The sequence below is a fragment of the Haemorhous mexicanus genome, chromosome 2 (genome assembly GCF_027477595.1).
Source record: "Haemorhous mexicanus isolate bHaeMex1 chromosome 2, bHaeMex1.pri, whole genome shotgun sequence".
Lineage (NCBI taxonomy): Eukaryota > Metazoa > Chordata > Aves > Passeriformes > Fringillidae > Haemorhous > Haemorhous mexicanus.
The window spans coordinates 5,301,886-5,326,375 of record NC_082342.1 but is presented as its reverse complement, the minus strand read 5'-3'; the positions used below and the strand labels follow the sequence as shown (position 1 = coordinate 5,326,375).

At 45.9% G+C, this 24,490-nt stretch overlaps 3 protein-coding genes across 3 annotated transcripts in view; 2 read left to right on the top strand and 1 right to left on the bottom strand.

Annotated features, from left to right (window-relative positions):
• The first annotated feature begins 2,126 nt into the window (after positions 1–2,126).
• Positions 2,127–16,360, top strand: POGLUT1 (protein O-glucosyltransferase 1). Its single transcript, XM_059872386.1, has 11 exons — positions 2,127–2,361; positions 2,562–2,652; positions 4,424–4,567; positions 4,998–5,133; positions 7,723–7,844; positions 9,362–9,421; positions 10,402–10,501; positions 11,311–11,369; positions 13,145–13,312; positions 13,820–13,876; positions 14,488–16,360. Exons 1-11 carry the CDS (start codon positions 2,142–2,144, stop codon positions 14,642–14,644), a joined length of 1,314 nt encoding a protein of 437 aa, XP_059728369.1. The 5' UTR covers positions 2,127–2,141; the 3' UTR covers positions 14,645–16,360.
• A 560-nt stretch (positions 16,361–16,920) lies between these two features.
• TIMMDC1 (translocase of inner mitochondrial membrane domain containing 1) lies at positions 16,921–24,294 on the top strand. Its single transcript, XM_059872375.1, has 7 exons — positions 16,921–17,039; positions 17,170–17,335; positions 18,558–18,646; positions 20,966–21,033; positions 21,902–21,980; positions 22,954–23,064; positions 23,459–24,294. The coding sequence occupies exons 1-7, from the start codon at positions 16,945–16,947 to the stop codon at positions 23,556–23,558; spliced, it is 708 nt and encodes a 235-aa protein (XP_059728358.1). The 5' UTR covers positions 16,921–16,944; the 3' UTR covers positions 23,559–24,294.
• Positions 19,802–24,490, bottom strand: part of LOC132341072 (T-lymphocyte activation antigen CD80-like) — a 28,650-nt gene continuing 23,961 nt past the window's right edge. The window contains exon 7 of the mRNA XM_059872358.1: positions 19,802–23,266. The gene's annotated coding sequence lies outside the window, so the exon portion shown is untranslated. The remainder of the gene's footprint in view (positions 23,267–24,490) is intronic.

The following is a 24,490-nucleotide window of genomic DNA, read 5'->3' as shown; positions in this document are numbered from 1 at the left end:
AAAGTATTGACAATTTTTTGCTTTTACTTTACAAAGGTTCACACTTTTGGGGGAGTCTTCAGACCAGCCTCTGGTTGGATCTGTGGCCACTGCAGTTCTAAGAAGGACTGTAGAGGAAAAGAAAGAAAGCAGACCCCTATTGAGAAATCAAAAGGAAGACAGAGGATCTCGAGGAGAAGATGAAAAGAAGGGATTAATTTTCCTGATTTGCTTAAAAAATGTTTGGCCGTGCAACAAGGGTTTAGGATGAGACAGTCAGAACTACGCAAGCCTTTCACTCTAGGAAGTTGTTACTATTAATAGCAGGTAATACACAAAGATTCCCTTATTCCCTCCCAGGGACAACCCCAGTAGAGGGCTGTGCTGGCACGAGCACCTTCCAAGCAGGTGTTCAGAAAGTCCCTCAAAGTGACTTATTTCAATGGGTGCACACAGGATCCTGCAGACTCTGCCTGTAGGAGCTGCTGCCCTCTGCTCACACGGCCAGGGGTTGATCCCAATATTCACTTGGGGCCTTGCACAGAGTGAGCAGACTTGGTGCCTGGATTTTATCAGCTCTTGCAAATTCAGTAGAACTTCTGGTCTCTGGAATTTAGCAGTCCTTGGGAAACCTTCATGCTCCTTGTCAGCACATGCTCTTCCTCTTTGGTCTGTTTTCTGGTTATCGTTTCTCCACCCAAATCTACAAATACCTACAGGACTAATCCAGTTCCACACAAAAGAGGTCTTTATGACTAGTGGAGTTGGAGGCTGCTGTGGCTAATCAATTCACTCCATAGAAACTTAGTGTAAATGTGGCTCCTTCCTACTAATGAGCAACCAGAGCTCCTCTTCTGGAAATCCAAAGCCACCAAGCTAGGGAAAATGAATATTTAGTGTTCACATTTGAATATACAGACCCTATGAAATTGGGACAGACCTTCCCACATTCAGCCTCAGGAAGAAACACTGGTTGACTGGTCTGGATTCACGTTTGGATGGTACCTGCTCATCCCCAGGCCCTCTAACCTATGTTCATTTGGGTGCTTATCAGCATCATCAACATCTAGCACCCAGCTGATAAGCCTGTCTCTTGAAGGATGGCCAAGTATGACCGAGCTGACCCAAACTCAACTACCAAACACTAAGTGGAGGGTAGCTTTGAATACTGCATTCTTACAAACCATTTTGCAAAGTGAAAGTCCTACACGTTATGTTGATGGTGCTCAACCACCAATTCTCAGTTCTCTTCTTTCATAGAGCCATGGAATAGCTTAGGTTGGAAGGAATCTTTAAAAATAATCTAATTCTTGGAGGACATCAACCTGTTGGATTGAGTCCAAAGGAGGGCCACCAAGATGACTATGGGAGTGGAGGAGCTCTCCTTCAAGAAAAGGCTGAGAGAATTGAGTTTGTCCAGCCTGGAAAAAATACGGATTAGGGGTGACCTCATTGCAGCCTTCCAGTACCTGAAGATGGAGAGGGACTTTTTACAAGAGCATATAGTGATGGGAAAAGGAGGAATGGATTAAAATCAAAAGACCATGGGTTTAGATTAGATGTTAGGTAAAAAATTCTTTACTGTGAGGATGGTAAGGCACTGGAACAGGTTCCCTAAAGTTGTGGATGCCCCATCCCTGGAAGTGTTCAAGCTAGGTTGGATGGAACTCTGAGCAACCTGGGATAGTGGAAAACATCCCTGCCCATGGCAGGAACTACATAATGCTTTAAGTCCCTTTCAACCCAAACCATTTGATGATTCCATGACTCCTTGCAGTCCATAGCCCTGAAGCTGCAAAGAAATTTACACAAATCAGCCTGAACCTTTATACTGTAAGGATGAGATTTGTGACTTTACTCCAGATGTTCAAAATGCATCAGACCTTGGCAACAGCGAGTGGTCGGGCCAGGAGAAAGAGCCTCTTACAGGCTGGCCCAAGTTCTTGATGAATCCAGGCGTTCTGGGGGAAGTTCTGCCCCAAAATCTCCCGGAGGGAGCGAGGGCCGGCCAGCCCCGGAGCCGCGCGGGGCTGGCGGGACTCCTGCGGGCGGAGCTAGGAGGATACCTATGATTGCTGTCCCAGCTGCACGCTCAGAGCTCCTCTGGGCAGCGGCCGCTTGTGCAGCACGGCCCCATCTATCGCGACCCGCCGCGACAGGCAATGTCCGACAGGCAGCTCTGTCGCGACACGGCACTGTCCGCCCGCCCCCTCAGCGCTGGGGCGGGAACTACAGCTCCCATGGCCGCGCGGGGCGGGCGCCGCCGCCATCTTGGGCCGGGCGGCGGGGCGGCCATGGCCGCGGGGCGGGCGGCGCTGGCGCTGTGGGCTGTGGCGGCCGTGGCGGCCGCGCTGTGCCGCCTGCAGCCCTCCCTGGCGGCAGGTGAGCGGCGGCACGGCGGGACGGGGCAGCGGAACGGGGCTGGGGGCCGGGCGGGTGGCTCCCCCAGCACCCCGCGGCGGGCGAACCGCGGGCTGGAAGGCGCGCCCGAGCCGCTGGCCGTTCCCCGCCTCCCCAGCCCGCCGCTCATTCTGCTGGCGGATGGATCGAACCCTTTGGCTTTTCCTTCCTGTGTGCTTTAGATGCCAAGTGGAAAGCGATAACTGGCCAAATTAAGAAAGCTGTGGAAGCCTATGAGCCGTGTGTAAAGGAAAATTGCAGCTGCCACCAAAGGTGAGAGACTGGTTTCCTTTCGACTGTGCAGGTCTCCGGACATAGGAGGGAATACTTTCGGCAGCCCTGGTGGGTTGGGGATAAGCCCAATAAGGGAACATTTTGGCCCAAAGGTGTCACATCTGCAGCTACGGGACCGCCGCTGGCCACACACCTTGTTACCCTCTGCAGCTGACCATACAGTGTGTTGGCATTTCATATGTACCACAGAATAAACCATACACACAGCTAGTGACATTTGTCTTAACAGCCCACTTCTGCCTTCTCACTCAGTAGGGCTGGGGGGGTTTGATACCTTTAATCAGTACTTTTGTTTAAAGGAGGCAAAGAAATTTAGGAGTTACCATATTCTTCCGACTTCAAGATTAGGATTTCAGATGCAGAAACACAGATGCCCAACTCAAGCCTCTTATTTAAAAGAATCAGATGTGGTCCCTCATTTTGGGGATTGAGTGCTGTATTGGCTTTTAAAATCAGATGAGTCATATCGAGCTACTGTTTGTACACTCTGTTTGGAGTTTTTGATATTCATTGCTCTTGAAATATTGATGAGGGAAAGTCTTTTCTAGCTGAGCTTTCCAGTCTTGCCTAAGTTCCAATCCAGATAAAGCCTAAAAACATATCCTAATCTTTAATCCTACACCCCACGAGCTCTTGCCCTCCTTTGGACCAAGTGGTTACAGCCTCCAAAAATCTGCTGCAGATCATGACAGGCAATAGTAACATGAAGTGAGGATGACTGTGAATGTGCCATGGCGCTGCAACTCTCTTCCTATTCTCAGGCTCATCCCGTTTACATCCCTACCAGACTGCTCATGCTGTTGTGCCCAGACTATCTGCACAGCGGCAATTCCTGACACAGTTTTACTGCTCTCTACCTGATTAGGAAATAGCGGAATTCTGGAGGGGACCTCTTGAGGTCATCAAGTCCAACCCTTCTGCTCAAGTAGGGTTGCCAGGACTGTGACCAGTCAGGTTTTGAATATCTCAACATTAATATGCCAGAGAAACTCCACAGCCTCTCTCTTCAACCTGTACCAAGGTTTGACCACTCACACAGCGGGATCACCCTGACAGTGTTTACTTAAACTGAAACATTGATGCAATGTCTGCCTAAAAGCAAAGAATGTTTCCTTTCCTGTTACAATCTGACAGTGTTTATTACATGTGCTAAGCAGATAGATCACAGGACTTTTTGAGTAATTTTATATAAGTTGCATCCTTCTGTGTTTTCCTATATTCATTAGGTTTGTGCTTCCATACTGTGTTCCTGGTAGTGTTTAGAAATCACAGGACATGTGCTGCATAGGCCTGTCCTCCTGGGCCAGCTTTCACTCACCCAATGTTCCTGGGTGATGGTATTTCATGCAATTAGACTGTTACTTACATTTTTAATGTCTACACAGTGTGACATTGTGTGAGGAATTTGGTCTTGGTGTGCCCCATAATTTATGGAGAACCAGAGCACAAGGGTGAAGTGAGCTGGAGAGTTTTACTCAAAACATGCTAAGATATGTCAGGTACTTCTGTGAGAGGGTGACCAGAGTTGTCCTGTGCTGAGCTTTGTGTTCAGGCACACAGCACATAGGTAAAAGTGTGAAGCTTGGACCTATGAGTCTCTGAGGAACTTCCAAGACTTAAATTCTCACACCAGAGCTCCTAGAAACTACATGGAGCTCCTTTTAGCTAGAAGTCTGTTCTGCACACTGCAGTATTTAATGCACAGTATCCTCCCTGTGGTACATAATAGTGGCTGATGGTTTTGTTTCAGTGTCTGGAAGCAGGACCTGGCTCCTTTTCGAGGTGGCATTTCCAAGGAGACAATGTCAGACGTGGTGAGCCGGAAGCTCGGGACCCACTACCAAATAATTAAAAACAAACTGTATCGTGAGCAAGAATGCATGTTCCCTGCAAGGTAAGAGCTGTGTAGAGGATCTGCTCTCCCTAGCTGGGACAGAAGAGTACTTTCAACACTGCCAAGCTGGCAGCTATTGGGTACAGCGATATTTCAGAGGTCTGAATTCCTCATCAGAGCAGGAGCCCGGAAAATAAACTGGTAGGCTTATATGCATCAATAGGAAAGTGTCACTGTTGCACTTCAGTGTACAAAGGGTTGGTTGTGGGATCCCAGAGAAATTCAGGTCAGGCCAGATTTTATAGGATGTGCTGCCTCATTAGGGTCCATACTGCAGTGGAACTTGGAGGCTGCTCTAGGAGTTCCCAGTTTGCATCATGGTATGGCTTAGGCTCACCATCTCTTCTGCCTCTGTGCAGAGGAAGGCCTGCAGGAGTCTGCAGGAGTCTGCCTCCTTATAGCTCTTTTGGCATGTGTCATTTCTCCACAGATGCAGTGGAGTTGAGCACTTCATTCTGGGGATCATCCACCGCCTCCCTGACATGGAAATGGTGATCAATGTGCGAGACTACCCCCAGGTTCCCAAGTGGATGAAACCCATTATCCCAGTCTTCTCCTTCAGCAAGGTACATACACCTTTAAAAGCTGAGCATTTCCAAGATGTGCATGTTCTTCTTTCTCTTGGTAACATATTTTTGAGGATGGTTCTCTGCAGATTTCCTGTGCATTGAAATTGCTTGTTCCTTCTTGCCCTTTGTTTCCTTTTGCTTTTAGTTTTCTGATAGACAGACTTGCAGATCGATTTGATAGATCAGCTTTTCCCCTCATTAGCTCCTCTTCCAGGTCAAAAAGTGTATCTCTGCTGCAGTGGAATGATACACACCTGGGTGGGATATGTGCCAGTATTCCTCCTATTTGCTACAATACGTTTGTTAAAATTGCAGCCATAGTTTACCAGCAATATCAAGGATTTTTGGTCATGTCAGTGGTCATACAGTAATATCATTTAATGTGAATATTTTAGTGCTTTTTTTGCGGTGCCACAGATGGGTGTTTCTATAATCTTGTCATTTTCTCTGAGCCCGTTTCTCTTGGATTCCCTCTTCCACCTGCAAATGTGCACACATATGCAGAGGTGCACACATGCATGGAGACGATTGCTCTTTGCTTCGCTGTTCCCAAGAGCCCTCCTGCATGTTTTCCTACCTCTCCCACTATTAAACCTGACTGTAGCATAGTGTCTCATCCTTTTCAGCAAAATGCTCTTACAACTCAAGCTTTGGCTAATCTTGCTTTGCCTTAGTGTATGCCCTGTATGCCCAAATCCTGCACTTTGCTGACAAATCCTATTCTTAGCTGAAGTCCAGCAGACAGTAAGATGCAAGAAGAAGCAATGAACTATTTGGTCTTGCTAGTTTAACCCAACTCTGTTTCTGCTAACTTGCAGCATCTTACTCTGAACCTAAGTCTTCAGCTCATGCAATCTGAACCATAATATGATCCATAACTATTGCCTACTCCACAGCAATCCTAAAATTCTCTCTAGATTTTCACTACAGGCAATAACCATGTTTGCTGTGGATGCAGCAGTAAAGCCAAGCTGTCTTGCCCCTTGACCATTGAACAACCTTAACTCTAGCCAGCAGAACCCAAGTTTTTGCAAAGCAGGTTGCAGGAGTTTAATCATTGCAGCTTTGTTCATCATTCTGCCCCTGAGTGCCCTGCAAGACCCTGCAAGAAACTGAGCTCTGCACTCACTGTTGTCCAGTATCTGAACTGTACCTCAGCCTTATCTTAACTGAAACCCAGTGACCCAGGCACAGCTCACATTTCAGCAGCCAGTGTTAGGAAGACTTCAGGGTGCTGGTCCCATGTGTTTTATAAAGCTGAAAGTATAAGGGATTGAAGTATTGTCCTGTTTGGCATCTCAGAAAGTTGATCACGAAGCTGTCATGCTCTGTTATCATTGCCCGATTGTAGCAGGACTGAGAAGACAGAGAAGCACAAGTTGGAAGGGACCTCAGAAGGTCACCCAGTCCAGCACCTTTGCACAGAGTAGGAGCAGCTCTGGGCTGCATCCTGCTCAGATCTGAGCATCCCTGGGGACAGGGCATCCACAGACAGAGTAGATGAATGAAAACATATTTCCCACTATCTAACTGGAATTCCTCCTCTTGTAATCAAAGCCTGCTGCCACTCATTCTGGCTCTGCACTACAGAAAACAGAGTGCCTCCCCCTGAACTCTCCCATTAGGCATTAGGAGATGGCATTTACATTCCCCCAAGCCTCTTCTTCCTGTGCACGGACACACCCATTCCTCAGCCCCTGTTCATAAGTCATGTGCACTAACCTCCTAACTACCTCAGTGGTCTTGGACTCTCCAGTATCTCCAGGTGACAGACAGATGGATAATTGTATAGGAAGTTTACTACTAGGGCAAGGAACTTGACCATAGTCTGGTTTCATGGAAGGGTTTAGTCTTAAGTGCTGGTCTTCCCTGTGATAATATGTGGGGACTTAAGCAGCCAAACAGAAGTGAGGAACTGGAATTCTTACATGACCTGGATATTCATTACAGTAAATTGTTAAGTGATCTCCAGAAAGTCTGGAATGAACTGAAGTGTTGGAGACCTTAATGTCAAAGTGTCTCTAAGTGCCTCTATCTCTGAGGAGGTAATAATCCCTCTTGACTTGTGATCAGAAGAAAACATTTGTAGCTACACATAGGCACAAGTCTTTAGAAAGGTGAGGTGAGCTCAGGTCTTTTGTTATTTACTAATCAACTGCACCATGGATCTCTTTTGCTGTTTTCTACATGAAAGTCCTGTGTCATCACACAGCATGACAAGGCCTTTTAAAAATCATTGAAGCATTTCAGTATTGAGCTGTCTTCATATGAACCCTGCTCAGGGAGGAGTGGAGTCCTCCTTTCTGGAGACATTCCAAACCCACCTGGGTGTGTTTCTGTATATCCTGCTCTAAGTGATCGTGCCATGGCAGGGGGGTTGGACTGAATGATCTCCAGGGGTCCCTTCCAACCCTGGTAATTCTGTGATTCTGTAAGCCCAGCAAACAGTGACTGCAAAGCTCTTTTGGACACATAATGGAGAAAGCCAGCAGAGCTCCCAGAAGGAGCATTTGTTACTGGTGGGCTCAGTCAGTAGACCAAAGCAGATATTGCTCTTATTCTTGCATTACTCTCCTTTTTCTCAAGACATCTGAATACAATGATATCATGTATCCTGCCTGGACATTTTGGGAAGGAGGACCAGCTGTTTGGCCAATTTACCCAACAGGTTTGGGGCGCTGGGACCTCATGAGAGAGGACCTCAGAAGGTATGTTTTGGAAATGGTTATGTATGGGGGGAGGTTTAATGGAAGAGAAAAATCCATCTTGCACTGGGCTACTGTTGATGTCTAAGACCATAAGTCTATTGGCCTGTGATCTGTCCTGCTGCCTCACATGAACTACCTGCAGCCTAACTGCTGTATGGGAGTTTTCCATGGAAACCTTGGATGATGTCACTGGAAGTTATAATTAGCTCCTCTGTTTGCAACCCTTTAGTAAGGAATGCAGAGGACAAACTATGCACATCCTTCATGCTGTCAGGGCCAGATTGCTATCGGGTTTGGGGAGAGCAGGTTTGTCAATAAAGTTGCAGTTATCTTTTGCCTGCAGAAATCTCCCCTGACATACAGAAATATTCTTCTTTCTTTTCTACTACTTCTCTAGGAGTTATGTTTTTTTCACTGTGGGGATGATCCAGGATGTTTGTATAAGCTACTGGAAGGCTAAAGGAAAGCTTTCTTTAGATCTGCTTTTACTTGAGTGTCATTGTGCAATAGAAAAACCTGGAACCTTTCCTAGGAATCAAGAGTCATTACTGGGCTAAACAGAAGACATTTCTGGCTGGGAATCTTCCTTTTGGCAGGATCTTTTGACTTACTAGCAGAGTAAGGGGCTGCTTCCCATGGAGAGTGACAAACCAAATGTGCAACAATGAGTGAACACAGAAACAAAATAGCAAAAACCACTTCTATGTAATTGACATCCGAATGCAAAGTTGAGTCTTTTGCTCTTCAAAATCTGAAGATCCACGTGATTATTCATAGCTAAAACTTGATGTGTTGTAGTGTAATGGAGGTGCAAAGCATTTACTCATCCTTGTGTTTTCACTATAAGGAGATGCAAACCTTGACCTGCACACGTAGATCAGCTTGGGGGTCAGGACCTGCATGTTCCACCAGGTGCAGCAGAAAAGTATGGCAGAGCTCCATACTTCCACTGAGAAGTGGTGAGGCAGGTGACTGCACTGGCAGAAAAAAACCCCAGGTGAACAGCTATTTTGAAGGACTTGATTAGGTTTAAAATGGAAATGATTAGGAAAAACAGTGAACTCTTGTGTTTTAAGTGCAAAACACTAGGTGGGTTTTTTGTTTCTTGATTGGTAGTTTTGTTTTGTAGTGGGAAATGATTGATTAGGAACTCTCTAGTAGTTTTTTCACTATCCATATTCACTATAGCAAAATAAAGCCACAGCACAAAAAGTGGATTCAAAGCTTAGGTAAACTTTTAATACCCTTCAAGGTTTGGTGGGGAGCTGTGTGTAATAGATTGTTTTGTCTGAAAGGTGTTCTGGAAAGTAGCCTATATTATGTTGCCTTAAACACAATATTTACAGGAAAATCTGTTTCATTGGAGCTGGCTGAGAGTTTTTTTATGCTATAATGAGGAAAGTGATTTCCATCAAAAATGAAGAATAGAAAAAGACACCATGCTGTGAAATCTGATGAGAGTGTTGTTTCATGGTTATATTAAATCATTTATTGCCATGTGTAAAAAATATTTTCAGATCTGCAGAAAAATGGCCATGGAAGAAAAAAATCTCTAAGGGATATTTCCGAGGATCCAGGTGAGCATTTTTTCCTGCAACAGAAGATTCTACCAATAAGGGCTGTGACAGCTCACTGTATGTAGAAATTTCCCTGTCTCCTAGACCTAAACCCTAATTAAGTGTACCTCCGAGTGTATTTTCCAGCAGTAAGGAAAGTGAGACATGTTGTACAGCATTGCACTATTAGTTATTCTCCACAAGAACTGCCATTTGCAAATAGTTTATTATAATCACTTAATACTGGAAACAGAAGTTGTAATGGATTTGCCACATTATTTCTTAATGACTAAAACTGTCACCTCAGGAGCCCGCTTGTTTTGTTCTGTGAAGGGATCTGCAGGTGCTTGATACAAGTTTAAAGATTTAATATTGCTGTTCGTGCATCCTGCCAATGTGAATGCTTTGCTGTGCAAGTGCTCCACACTGAATGAAAAGTATTCTGGCCTTAAGTTACCTGAGTGGTGGGGGATAAGACAAGATTTTTTTTGGCCTCTCTCCAGTGACAGTTTGAAACAATGTTAAACCCCATACTTTGTTTCTTCCCCTTCCCCAACAGGAAAGTATTAAATGGCTTTCCAGGTAGGCCCAGCAGCTGACGAGGAATGTGTCTCAGGGATGTCATAACCTTGTTTATCAGCAGTGTTTTAAAGCCCTGTCAGAGAGATCACTGCTGAAGATGCTGAGCATCTTATAACTTTCTCTAAGGTGGGAGTTAAAGTATTTGGCACTCATCAGGATAAAGGAAGCAGGATTTGTCCTGGGAATTGTTGAAATAATACTGTTAAATATATGGTCAGTCAAATAATTTTGGTACCCGTTACTCATTCTCTTCTGTTATTATACCCTTGGACAGAAACACACTGTGGTACACACTTCACAATGTTTTGGGGGCACTCAGGGAGGTCAGCCTCAGAAAGAAGCAGTGCCTCGAGTCCTGTAGTCTGTTAGCTGTGTTGAGTCATGGGGATTGGCAATTAGTGACAGCGTTTCTTTTTCAGAACAAGCCCTGAGAGAGATCCCCTCATCCTGCTGTCCCGAGAAAACCCAGAACTTGTTGACGCTGAGTACACTAAAAACCAGGCTTGGAAATCTGAAAAGGTGTGTGGGTGTTTGTCTGTCTTCTGAGTGTGAAGGCCAGAAAAGGTGGCACTGCAAGATGGCTTTGATGGGAGAGAAACATCTTGTTGGAGAGTTGTGGGTGATCCTTTAGAGTGGGGGAGGTTTGTTGTTCCCTTGATGGCCGCACCTCTCTGACAGATGAAAGGAAGGAGTCTCTAGGGCCTGGCAGGCCAAACACTTTTCTTCCTTCCACGCTTGTTGTTCAAGGAAAGGAGAACACATAAGAAAATGAATCTCTGCCAATCTCCTCCTCTCCCACAACAACAAAATTGGCCAACCCTTCCCCTTCTTGTCTCTGAGCTGCCTCTCTAGTGTTGTCAGTCTTCAAACCTTTTTCTGTTTGCTCCATTTCTTGATCCTATTGTGGATAACTTTCTGATAACTGTTGCTGATAACTTTTTAGTTTCTTACCTAGTCTACAGTCCAGCTCTCTCCAGACAGTCTTGGCTAATCCAGTTACACTTGGCTTCACACAGTCCATTGTCCCAAGCTGTTTTCTACTCTGTAGCTGCCAACAAAACATTATCATTTAATGTGTTTGTGCTGGCATTCACTTACAGGCAGTGTGTAATTTACTGAGCTTTTTTTCATGTTTGAAGGGCTGGGAATTCTTTATAATGCTTCTAACAGCCCACCAGAGAAGCTTTTCTCAGAAGTGGGAAACAAAGCTTTTGACACCTTACCTTTGTTTCTAACTGAGAAAGAAAACAAGTTAAATCACCATTTGAAGCTTACTGTTTTGTTTCATTTTTTTTTTTGTTTTGCTTTTAAATTCTCTTTATTTTAAGGACACCTTAGGAAAGCCTCCTGCAAAGGAAATTCCACTGGTTGATCACTGCAAATACAAGTAAGAGTTTTGATTAGTAAAGCTATTCAAGGGCTGTGGGTTAGTATTTCCTAGCATGGTGTAGGTTCTCATTTTATTTTAAGGTCTAATTCAACAACCAGCTTCATGCAGATATGAAAGCTTGTGAGCAGATATAAGACAGTTGAAAATCTGGGAGATTAGCATGACAAGTGCTGCCACTGGGTGTATGTAGCAAAAGAGAGAACCTGAAGTCTGATTGAGCAGACTGAGTATTAATTCATACTTTTTATGTTGTTTAGGAGAATGTGGTTTTGACTTACAAAGGTTTTTATTCTTTAACTACTTAATGAGGGTTTTTTGGTGTAACACTCTCACAGGTTTCTATGTGCAATATAAACTCTTAGTGTGTATGCACTTGTGTGTCAGATGTTTTGCTTTTTCTTCTGCTAGTTGTGATTCTGCCAGCCAGAATCTGCTGATATAAGAGCTCAGTCATTTGGCTGAATCTATGTTTTTGTGCAAATGTGATTGACTTGTCTCATTTTGTATTTCACTAGACTGTAGCACAGATTTCTCCCTTCTGTTACACATACACTGCCCAACTCTGATTCTCCCCAGCCCATCATATGGTGTAGGCTGAGACCTTCTCACACACTTTTGCTGTAGCCCAGGGTGGTAGGGTCAACATGAACTTTTGTCTGCTCCTTTCAGTGTAGATGTTACAGCAGGCTGGCTTGGCTGAGGTCATGGATGGTGGGAGCTGTGTCTGGAATGGGACAGGGGCATTTCCTTGCTTCCAGACTTTCATTCTTGTAACATCTCTACATGTATTTGCTGAGTTCCTTATACAGTGAGCTGCTCGACCCTGCCTTGAGATCCTAGGTAGTACAAAGGATTCAAGGTGATTTCATATTTACTCCTTGTTATTTGCTGCTGAACTAAGTTTAGCTGTAATTCCCATCTTGCCCAAAATATATATAAGCTCCATCTCACCCAAAATATCTTCATTAAAGGAAGAACTCTCTTCCCCCAGCCCAAAATATTTTACTTCAAAGATCAGTTATGTTCTGGGGAGGTTTACCCGTAGGAAAAACAGCTTTCCATATAATAGGAGAAATGTGGGTTTGATAAAGAAAACAGGTAAGCAAACAAACATCCCTATGAGATACAGTTTGCTAAGAGAAATATCCCCTTGCCACAGTCAAGCCCACTTTACTAACTTGGCAGAAAATACTGAAAACAAAATTGTGGATTCTTTGTTATCTGCGAAGTCCAACTGTTGTGTGCTGGCCCATTTAACCTCCTAGGGTTGCATTCCCAAGTTAATATCAAACAATTACATTCAGATTAAAGTAGAATCCCAGAGGGAAAAATAACCTGAAATAGATGTGGCAAAGCACAATGATGAACAGAAAAGCTTCACTGCAAGGCAAGAGGGAATTGGGAAAAATTTCCTTGTGGTTGACAAAAGCCTCTGGGTGACCCCATAGGATCACAGAATCCATGCCTTGCTGGCAATTGTCCGTGAGGTCTCCTTGGTTTGTCATAGGCAGGTGTCTTTATCAAAGGTAAAGCCTCACAACTTGAATTTCTAACTGAGTTTTGACAGACAGCAGAAACTCACCTTAACTTCAGCTCACTTTTCCTGTGAGCAGCCTCAGATAAATATCTTTCCTTTGTTTTAGTGACCGGCATGCTGCTCAGCTGCTGCCTGCCAGGGAAGGTTCACTGCTACCTGGAGACCAGCACACCTTAGTGCATTTCCTGACACAAGATGTGTAATCAGGTCCCTCTCTTTGCTCACCCTTTTAAAGGTACCTGTTTAATTTCCGGGGAGTGGCAGCCAGTTTCCGCCTGAAGCACCTTTTCCTGTGCGGCTCGCTCGTCTTCCATGTCGGAGAGGAGTGGTTGGAGTTCTTCTACCCCCAGCTGAAGCCTTGGGTCCACTACATCCCGGTGCGGTCAGACCTCTCTGACGTCAGGTGTGGGGCCTGAGGCTGCTCCCTGGAGCATTCCATACCATGGGGAAGCCTTTGGGAAGGGGGGATGGTTTGTGTTAGGCCATGAAGTGCCTCCACTCCGAGGCATCAGGCAAAGACTCTTGGAGCTCATGGCCTTTCCATCACTGCCCCCAAAGAATCCTTTGCTGATATTACTTGGGGAGTACAGTTTCACTGGAGTAAGTCTTTCACTCTCACTGAAAACAGCAGGCACTAGACACTTAAATTTGCAAGTGGGAAGCAGAGATAAGGGGGAAGAAGAACTTATCAGTGGGCCAAAAATGTGTTAGCTCCCAGATTTCAGGATGTTGTCCAGAACTGATGTGAAACAATCAAGAAGAGAAATTTCTTCTGTGCTCTGAGGTGAGCAGCACCTTCACTCGCTTGTAGACTCTTAACCTCACCCTCCCCAGCAATTTAGCCAAGGGGTGATGTTCTCCACAGAGCCAGTTGTTTCATAGCTTTTTTTTGTGTGTGTCTTCATTTTAGGGAGCTCTTGCAGTTTGTAAAGGAAAATGATGCCATAGCACAAGAAATTTCAGAGAGGTAAGTAGCATGTCCTTTCTGGCTATTAGGCAGTCTTCTTCCAAAACATTTTCTTACACTGCTTTTGAAGCGGTTGCCCATCAAAGACAACCCAGTATTAGTAGGGTGCAGTATAACTGATCTTCTGCAGTAACAGCAGGAGGGCTGGAGCCGTGATAGCAAGCAGAGGGAAGCAGAAAGCAGGATGCTGTGCTTAGCTCTTTGGTTCACATGTGACCCATGTCAGGAGCCCCATGGAAAGCTGGCAGAGATTGGGAGCTGTCGTCTCAGTATGAGACAAGCTGGCTCCTGGGAGCTGCACTGTAAACATTATCTATCCAGGCTGGTCTGAAGCAGCATGCATCAGTGCTGCTCTAGCTGCATGTGATAAGTGAAATCTGATATTTATTATCCCAGATAGCAAATACCATCCTGAGGATAGCAAAAGCACTGCAACATCAGAGCTGTGGGCACGAATGAAAATTGTAAAATTAAAAAAGACAGTGCAGAGCAGTGCAAGTTGTTTCTCATTTGAAACAAGGAAGTGTGAAAGTTGATATACATCCAAACCAAAACTAATGACTCTTGTAGGAACTGTGAAACAGGCCTGACTGTGCCTTGTGTGTCTCTAGGGGACGTCAATTCATCACTGAGCACTTGGAGATGGAGGACATCTCTTGCTACTGGGAGCATCTGCTGTCTGAATATTCCCAAATCTTGACTTACAAAGTGAAAAGGAGGAAGAGCTACAGCGAGATCACTTCTGGACAGCTGAAAACAGAACTGTAGAGACTTCTCTCTTTTTCACTTTGGCTCAAACTGATCACTGTGGAAATCTGAAGATCAGTATTAACTTATTTCTTGCTCTCTCAGACTTACCTTTCACAGCAGAACTACAGAGAAGTCAGCAGTAGGCTGACTCGGACATTGCTTCTAGGCACTGGGACCTGGTTATATTGTCCCCACAGGAATGTTAAGCAGCATATTGGATTAAGGCTATTTAATGGGGTGGTCAGTCATGCCTAGAGGAGGGATGTTAGCATTTAGGACTTAGTTACTACCTGTCTCAAAATGATCCTTAATCCCATGCAGTCGATGAGAAGCCTTACTGGACTTTTTACCAAAGGTCATGGCAAAGAAAGACTGTGAGCTGCACTCAGCTGGTAAATACTTGCCCCTTTGTTTGGCAAATGTTTTCTCAGCTGGGTGATAGCACTTGGGGTATTAGGTGTTCTCTGACAGAAGCAGGTACTGGGATTTGGGGGTTACATTTCTGGATAGCTCAGAGTTTATCTTTATGTCAGGTTTTAGAGGTTGATGGTAAGGTTTTGACATGCCCTTGAAAGGATAACTGATCCTTGCAGAGTTACCCTACCTACCTCACCGGGGAATCAGCATGTGCTGGTGATGGGGCCATCATCAGTGATGGGCCTGGCAGCTGAGACAGAGATGGTTCATCCTGCACAACTGAGCCCCTGTTAATTATCTCTCAACAGCTGCCTGGCCAGACATCCTGGGATGTCATCCTTAGGAACCCAGAGAAAGTATTCACAGAGGTAGATTCAGCACTTCCTTTTTCCAAAAGTGCAGAGTCTGCTCTGATCCCCCTCTGTAATCCTTCCAGGATTATATTGGGATTTTTGTTTTGGGGTTTTTTTAGGGTTTTTGTTTTGTTTTGTTTTTTGGGTTTTGTTTTTTTTTTTTTGAGACTGATAATACATCTGCTCACTTCAGTACTTGCTTTTCTTCCCCACAGCTGTGCCACTTCTTTTTTCATCTCCTTCAGCCTGGTTGCTGGTTGAGGGAAAGTCTTCAGTCACACAGTAGCAGCTACTGCTCACATTACCCATTTTGGGTTGGTCAGAGGCTGCTTGTGCTCACTGTGTTTATGCCCACCACAGCCTCTCGGCTGAGAAGGACTGCAATTCCTGAAATGCTCTGTGCCCCCTAAGGGGAGAGGCTGGAAGGCAGCAGCATCTTCTCTGGCACCCAGACAGGAAGAGGGTGGGGTGGCAGGGGGGGACACAGGAGCATCCCAGGGAAGCACCCTTGTCGGTAAAGCAGCCTCAAGGCTGAGAGAGCAGTACATTATAATGGAAGGGGATGATAGCAACAGCTCTCAGGCCCCTCTGCAGTCAGTGTGGATCAGGGAAGAAGGAAATTGCATGGAACAATAATATTTAAGTGCATGTGTGCCCTCACAGAGGCCTTGCAGCCCTGGCACAGGGACACAGCAGCTGGCCCTATTGATCAAGTGCTGGTTGCTGGGGCAGTGTGTTGGGTTTGGGACCAGTGCTGGGGTTATCCCATCCAGCAAAGGAAACAGAATGGGGCATTAAAAGAACCTGGTTTCCCAGGAAAACTGTGCCAGAGTGAAAAGGGTTTTCTGGTTTTCTGTTTTTAGCCAACGGAGAGACAGCACTCCAAGAAACTGAACAGCTCAGTATGGTGTTTTAAAACCATTTGTAACTAAGTGCTTTTTGGAATAAAACAAACAAAAATGAAGTTTTGCTGACTGCATGTTTCTTCATCAGAAGAGTAATTAGAGATCTGCGGAGGCCCAGCTTTTCCACCCGTAGATCTTGCGATGTGACTTGATTGTTGCAGCTTAGGTGGCCCTTGGCCAAAGTGATGGTTCGGCAGGAGTGGGGGAAGAATCCCGGGAATTCCAGTCCCACAGTTAAAATATGCACAGGCTCGGTGGGAAGGCCCAGGCACCTCCCCTGGTGGGGAGCTTTCCCTGCTTTAGTGAAAGGAGGAATTCACAACAGAGGGAGTTGTTTTAGGGAAGGCAATGAGCCCCATGAGAGGAGGCACCATCTCGCCCTGCAGCATTTGCCTCTTATTCGCTTCAAAGCCTTATCGGCTGCTCCCCCTCTGTCCTAGGCAAACCGGGCATCACAGCCCCCAAAACTCAGCTCCTCTCTCGCGGGGGGAACAAACCTGGCCCTGCACAAACGTGTAAATATTTGGAGTAATTAATCAGTAATTAACGCAGAGCCGAGAGGTTCGGAGGCGCTCCGCTCCGTGCCGTTCCCCGCCCGGGCGCAGAGGGCGCTGTCGGTGCCGCCGCCACCGCCGGCCTGGCCATGGCGGAGCCCCCCGGCGCTCGGGCGGGCTTCGGCCGCCCCGCGCCGCTGCCGCAGACGGGCTGGGAGCGGGTCAGCGAGCTCTGGCGGCGAGAGTGAGCTCCGGGCCCGGCTCGGGTGGGACGGGCTGGGGTGGGCCAGGCGGGGCTGTGCGGGGCTGGGTGGTGGCGGTCCCGCCGTGCCTCCCCCGGCCGACCCGCGGCCATCGCTGCCCTTGCCTTGCAGCGAGCAGCAGCAGTTCCCGGAGGAGACGGTGAACATCGCCAAGTCGGCGTTCACGGCGGGCGTGGTGGGCTGGCTCTACGGGGGGCTGCCCGCCTTCGTCAGCGCCCGCAAGGCCTTCATCGAGAGCAGCCACGGCGAGATCTTCCAGAACCGCGCCGATGCCGTGGTACGGGCCCCGGGGCTGAGGGGAGAGCGCCGGGCACCGCCGGGGCCCGCGGCGGCCCCGGGAGGCCTCGGCCTCGGGAAGGCGCCGGGGGTGGAAGTTGCCCTTGGAGGCGCCTTTGGGGTGACACCGGGGCCCGCAGGAGGCCCGGCGGCCTCGCGTTTGTGGGACGCGTGTGTTTGCCCGGTTCCGGGACAAAAAGTTTGCTGGGAGTGTGTGAGTGTGTGCAGGTCAGCTGTGCGGGAATTAGCGGGTCCCATCACCCAAAGCACGCGATTAGCTTCAAAAAAGTGTCCTTCGTTACGGAGAAGGTTGGCAACAAAGTTTACCGTTCTGATTAATGTGCCTCGAAAAGGCTTTCTGCTTCTAAGTTTTAGCGTGCTGACAGGAGACTTCATAGTATCAAACTGGGATTGTACTCTTGTCTTATTAAAGTTAGTCGTTTTTAGACCATTTAAAATTCTTTCAGAACAACAGCACAACGAAGAACGTCTGTGACATTTTATAGATGTATTTGAACTTCTGGGTGTTTGTTGTTCAGTTAAAGTGTTGGTTCCCTGGATTAAGAGGAAGAAAATCCTTTAAAAATCTGTCTGAAAATTTTGTGTTACTTACCATTAGATTTGGCCTCTGATGTGGTGACCTGAAAATTACCACTGCCTGGCTTTAGTCTGGTGACCGTGGTATGTCTGAACCCAGGCTAAGCACCTACACCACAACAACTGGAAGAGAAAATTTATTTACTTTCATGGCATTAACTGCATTATTTTTAATTCTTGTGCAGCTTCTGTTTATCACTTATTTTAAAAAAGCTCTTCAAACTTTTAAGTGCTAGTGTTAAACAGCAGAGCTTGATGGTATTTTAACATTTAATGCAGATGGTTATTATTTACTTGCTATTATTTATTGATGGCTATTATTTATTAATACTCATGAACTCATAGTAATGAAGTAGTTTCTAGTTTTCCTCCCTTCTCTGCTGCTTTCCTCGAAGAGCCCTCCCAGTCCGCCAAGATGTGTTTCAGCAGTAGGATTAGAAAGACCAGTTGACAATCCAAACTGGAATCGATTCTTGGTTTTCCTGTTGGTGTCTGGGAGCAGCTTTTCCTCTGAAGATGGCTGACTTGATCAGAGTTGGGGTACCGTCAGTCCCCTGACCTGGCCTGCTGGGTGCTGGCAGGAAGAGGGGGCTGTGGGCTGTGACATGTCCTCTCTGTCCCCTCAGCACTCTGCACACCGCGCTGGTCTCCGCAGCTTCATCCGCTACGGCTGGCGCTGGAGCTGGAGGGTCGCGGCGTTCGCCACCGTGTTCAAGTGAGTGCTCCCTGTGGCAGGGGGAGCAGAGCTGCCCTGTGCTGTGCCTGTCCTTGCCAGCAGTGCCCGCTGCTCTGGTGACTGATTGAGGCTCCTGGTGTTGCCTAACCCTAAATGTGGAAAAGCCCTGTTTGTACATCTGTTACTGACTTGAATGCTGTTCTTTCTTGACAGCTGTGGTATTTTCTGAGACCCCTGTCATAGGGAGGAAATGATGAATCTGACTCCATGTTCTTAGAAGGCTAATTTATTATTTTATGATCTATATTATATTAAAGAATACTATGATAAACTATACTAAAGAATACAGAAAGGATACAGACAGAAGGCTAAAAGGTATTAATGAAAAACTCATGACTCGCTCCGGAGCCTCAACACAGCTGGCCCATAATTGGCCAATAAGTAAAAACAATTCACATGAAACAAATGAACAATCACTTGTTGGTAAACAATGTCCAAAACACATTCCAAAGCAGCAAAACACAGGAGAAGCAAATCAGATAATTATTGTTTAATTTTTCTCTGAGGTTTCTCAGCTTCCCAGGAGAAGAATCCTGGGCAAGGGGGTTTTTCCAGAAAATATGACAGTGAGAACAGCTGCTTTCTGCTTTTCCTTCATCTCTTTTTGTGCTTTTTCTCTGAGGGAGTGTTAAAGTGTGAGGCAGTTTCTGGAAGTGCTTTCTAACCCACATTGATTTCTGTCCTTTCTGCTATGTCTCATTACTCCCAGTTTGTATATGCTGGTGGTACTCACAATTGTTACTACTCCTACTTTGTGTACACTGGTATTACTCACAATTCTTTGTTCTTGACCTCAGAAACTTGCAGGGGATTGTCTTGTTCTTGAGCAGTTGCTGAATATCAGACCTGTCACTTCTCTGTACCTGTTTAGGCCTTCAGATTTTTCCTACACACACAAAACCAGTGCAGAGAGTGTTCTACTTCCCTGATTTTCTTCCTTGGGTGCTTCAGTGCATTCCTGACAATAGAACATCAAACTAAGCATGGTCTTCTGAGCAAAGCCCTTTTAAACTAGAAATATCTCCTTCCCTGTTGCTCAAACCAGTAAATTTATAAATTTAAACCTGCATTGACTTTCTCTGCAGATATGTTCTGTTTAAGTTCTCCCACAGTATTAACTGGCATTACTTTACATTTCTATTTCCCTAATATTTTTGTTCCTTTCTAAATTTCTTCCCTACTGTCTCTTGGTTTGTGTGGCTCTTTTTAGTTTAGTCTCTGTTTTTAGCCTTAGTTAGTGTGCTGTTTGCTTTCTCTCCTGGATCTTTTGATTTCTTTGGGTTTTTTTTGGATTTGTCATGTAACCTCGTCATCTTCCACCAGGTGTCTCCCCTGCAGTCAGATCTGCCCCTTTTTCACCAGCCCTTGGAAAGGGTTCTGAACAAAGCTATTTGCTGCTCCACATTGTTTCTGTAAAGCCCAAGTTGAAAATTCTGTCCTGCAGTTGCGAAAACTTTAGTTTCACAATTAAAATCTAAATTGTTTGCGTTTCTCTGTGTTGGGAAGGAGAGGAGGATTGCTGCTGGCTTGTCAATGTCATGCAGGAGGCTGGAGAGTATGTGGCTGCTGAACTGAGAACAGTGTTTTGGGGCTTAGCTGATGTTTAGGAGGAGTTGGTTTACCTACCCCAAAGGGAAATCTGATGCCACAAGAATAGGTGACCCTGCTGATGTCATGAGTGTGACTTAGGCTGTTGTACTGGGGACTGTTTTACAAGGCAGGATCTTACTGACACATGGATCAGCTTCTGGGGAAAATGTCCTACATCAGGACTGGCTGACTGATAGGACTTTTTCATTGCTCAAATTCTTTTCTCCTTGACTATATTACATGTTCCCAGGCATTAGAACAGGTCGTTCAGAGAAGCTGTGGATGCCCCATCCCTGAAAGGTGTTCAAGGCCAGGCTGAATGGAGCTCTGAGCAACCTGGTCCAGTGGAAGGTGCCCCTGCCTGCCGTGAGGGCTTCGAACTGGGTGACCTTTAACATCACTCCAACCTATACCATTCTGATTCTATGATTCTATATGATAGGAAAGAAAAATCTTTGATTAAAAAAAAAGAGTATCTAAGATCCAATTCCAGAACTCTGATATTCCCTGGCCTGTGTCTCTGCAGCTGCCCACAGTAAAGTCACAGAAGTCATGGCTGGCTTGTGTGTACTCTAAACAGATGGGCAGCCAGGCAATTAGAGGTAACCTGAGGACTGGTTTAATGAAATACAGGTTTATTTCAGGCTGTGTTTTGCTACCCCTCTTTTTCCACGTGCAACTGCTGACTTCTGTGCCTTGCCTTTGCAGCGTGGTGAGCACGGGCCTGTCTGCGTACCGTGATAAAACCACCATCAGTAATTTTGCAGCAGCAGGAGGTAAGAGGGCTGTAACCTTGTGTGCTTCTCTTTGTTAGCAAGGGTTGTAGCAGAAAAGCATTAGCAAGTATCCACATCTCTTGGGACTGAGCAGCTTCTGTGCTCTTGGGTTTTGTTTCTTATTCCACTGACTTTGCTCTGTTGTTTGCCTGCTGTGTGCCTTTATTTGTAACAGAGATACTGATGCACTGCTGAAACCATTAGGGAGATTGTGGTTATCTTCATCTTCAAGATACTTGCTGGAGTATTTTGGGTGAAAAATGCTTCTGTGGGGTAAAGGCAACACTTGGTGCATAACCTGTTCTCATAAGCACCTATTTAACAGGGAAAGCATTTTTTATTTCCACTCTTGGTAACAATTCAGCACACTGTTTATAAGCTGCCCTTTTCATGCTAAGTTTTGCATGCCCACTTTTGGCAACAGGGCTCTGGGTAAGTGATCTGCTTTTTCAGTTTTACAGGCTTTATTGCCCTTACACTTGGATACACTTTTTACTGATCTTTTTTGCCTTACATGGCAGCTACTATTATTAGCGGTTGTTGAATAGAAAAAAGGGTGAGGGAGATCATGCTCCAGCCTAGAGAGAGCTTGGTTTTACTTTCATAGATACTTCTATGATACAGCAAAAACTTTGGCAGTTTTTGTGAAGCAGAAGGAACTTTGTGCAGTGTTTCAGTGCAGAGACTATGGTGACTTTGTGGTGAAGGTCTGTCCCGTGGCACTTGGCCATGGCACTTGGTTTCTGCTCTGTTAAAAGCAGATGTCAGCTCATGCAGAAGAGAAATGCAGCAAAGCAATTCCGTGTGTTGGTGTGAGATGTCTGTGGCAGGGCTGATTCTAGTTTCAGTGGGTTTGTTCTTTTTTTAGCTTTCACAGGAGCCCTGTTCAGAATGCACTTGGGCCTGCAGGGCCTGGTGGGCGGTGTCATGTTTGGAACGGCGTTTGGGTGAGTTGTGACTGCTGCACACACCGAGCCTGGAATCACAGGTGGGGCTACAGGAGCTTCCCTTCCTCTCCTGCCTTGAGGGATTCTCTGTATCCCTCATGATGATCACTTTTCTTCCAGCCTTTAAACTGTTTTTCTTTTCTTCTTTGTTTCTTGTTTCGTGCTTTGCTGCTCTCTCAGTAGTGAGAGCTCAGTGCTCTCAGTAGAGAATCTTATTTGCTGTTTGCTTATTAGAGGGGGCAACACAGGCTCCACCAAAGCTAGAATGTGAACTGGCAGCCATTAGGAAACACTGAAGGAATAGCTGCGTGGCTGGGCTGTAAGGTGACACATGTCTTCGTGTGTGTCTTGCAGTCATGAATCTCCTAAAGTTCCCTGGGGCATGGAGGATCCCATGGTTCTATCTCAGAGGCTCTGTGCTTCTGGACAATGACTTCTAACTCAGGAGAAATCTGACTTTTCAAGCAGGACTGGGATTTCTTCTCAAAGTGCTGACCTGTAAATATCCTCACAAGTGCATCTGAGGATCCTACCTGAAAAAGAGAATGAGCTTTATTTGCGCTGCTTGGCACCTTCAGGATGGTGTCCGCTGTAGGCATTTCTGGAAGCAGTCTAGGGAGCTTTACCAGTGAAAACACATTCCAGAGCAAGATGGAAGCTGAGCAGGGGTGTCACTGTCTGAAATACGGTTTAGGTGTTCAATGGGGTCTTCACTGGGCGCCATAAATCCTTCCACTCATTTGTCCTGTGTGTGCCTGTCAATGAGTAAATTCAAAATACGTTATCACAGAAGCTCCATTGAGTCACAGCTGAAAAGAAGCTGTGGTTGGTGGGTGGCAGTAGAACAGGAGTACCTTAGTCTGTGGTGTGTTATGAATTTTGGGCCCCTGCATGCTCCTTTTGCTGATGCCAGTAAGCTATTGCTGTTGTGTGTCCCCTGGGTGACTGGTGACTTCTTTGCTTCCTCCTTCAGGATTCCTGCAGGAGGCCTCCTAATGGCAATGTATGGCTTGGCTGGTGAGACCTTGCAGGAGAAGAGGAGTCGTGAGCGCAGGGAGCTGTACGAACAGAAGCTGGCAGAGTGGTGAGGAACAGCTCTGCCCCTTCAGTTGTGGACTAGCAGGGTGTCTGGGCCTGTGGGTTCAAACATTTAGAGAAACCACGACACACTAGGTTTTCCAAACCTCAGTTCTTCTTTTGCTTGTTCATGGTGTTCACAAACCAGTCTTAGATATGCTGATTTAGTCTTCCCAGTCTTTCCTTGATTGCTGCCTTCTTTCCATTCCCTATTAAAGAGAGAAAAGAAGGAGGATAGCTGGAGGCTTGGGGGAAAAAAGGCCATGACACTGGTCATGTGAATTACTGAAACTTACTCACTAGTTCTAGAAGAAATTTTCAAGAGCTTGGATTCTGCAGTCATGTCTCTATCAGGAGAATACAGGCATAAAATTGCTTTACACTCTCTCTTCTCTCCTTAGGCAATCCAGGCTCAGTATGACTGAAGTCTTAGGCCAAACAGAAAGCAATGCCCAGGGAAGACCAGAGATGGAGAGAGCAAGAGAACTGAAGAGCTACTGAGTCTTCCCCAGATCTCTGTTGGAAGAAGCTACATAGCATTTTGGTCCTGCTTGATCCTTCAGTCAGAGGATCATGGAAGTTGTCTGTGAATGCAGTTGTATCCTGTGAAAAAGTGTTTTGCTGAAAACATTTTTCGGGGATGGATATCACTGCACAAAGAGCTTGGAAGGGCCAAACCTGTTCCACCGAGAAGTGGAAATACAGACTTTACAGACCAGGAAGTGTCATGTAGCTTTGGGAGGAAGTGAGGGTTCCAGAGCCTCATCTAGAACCCATTTCACTGCTGAAAATGTCCAAACCACCAGTGATGTAGAAATACTTGAGGTAAAGGAGCCTCTGAATGGTTTGTGTGCTAAAGGTGCCCTGAATCCAAAAGTTAATTATGCCCTGGTGAAAGCTGCTCTTCAGACAGTGCCTGAACAACTTGCTGATGGGGGTTTCTTACTTGGTTCCTACAGTACTTAGGGTATTTTGCAGTCAGTGTGGAAGAAGGGTGGAGGAGCTGGGAATTACATGGAAATACCCTGAAAAAGGCATGTTTTGGGTTCCTCAGTAGAAGCCTGGGGGTGCCACAGAAAACATGACTTATTTTTGGTGGTGACTTTGGAAGCCTTGGCACTGTGGACAGCTTTAACAATAGGAAGGCCTCTAATTTCATTTGCAATTTGGAAATCAGGGATGACCTTTGGGAGAAATGTAGTTCAAGACACTCAATAAAGCCATCCAGCAGTGGTGACTGTGTCCATAAGCTCTTTATGCCATTACAGCTGGTACTTTCTGCTTGTACAGTGTTGGTACTAGTGAAGCATTCTTGAGTGAAATTCCTTGAGAAGAGCTCGAAGATCCCACCAAACATTCCTCTACCCAGGCAGTAACAAAGGCAAGGGCCACGAGAGTGCCAGCTCTGTTATTTTGTTCCAGAGGTGAACTGT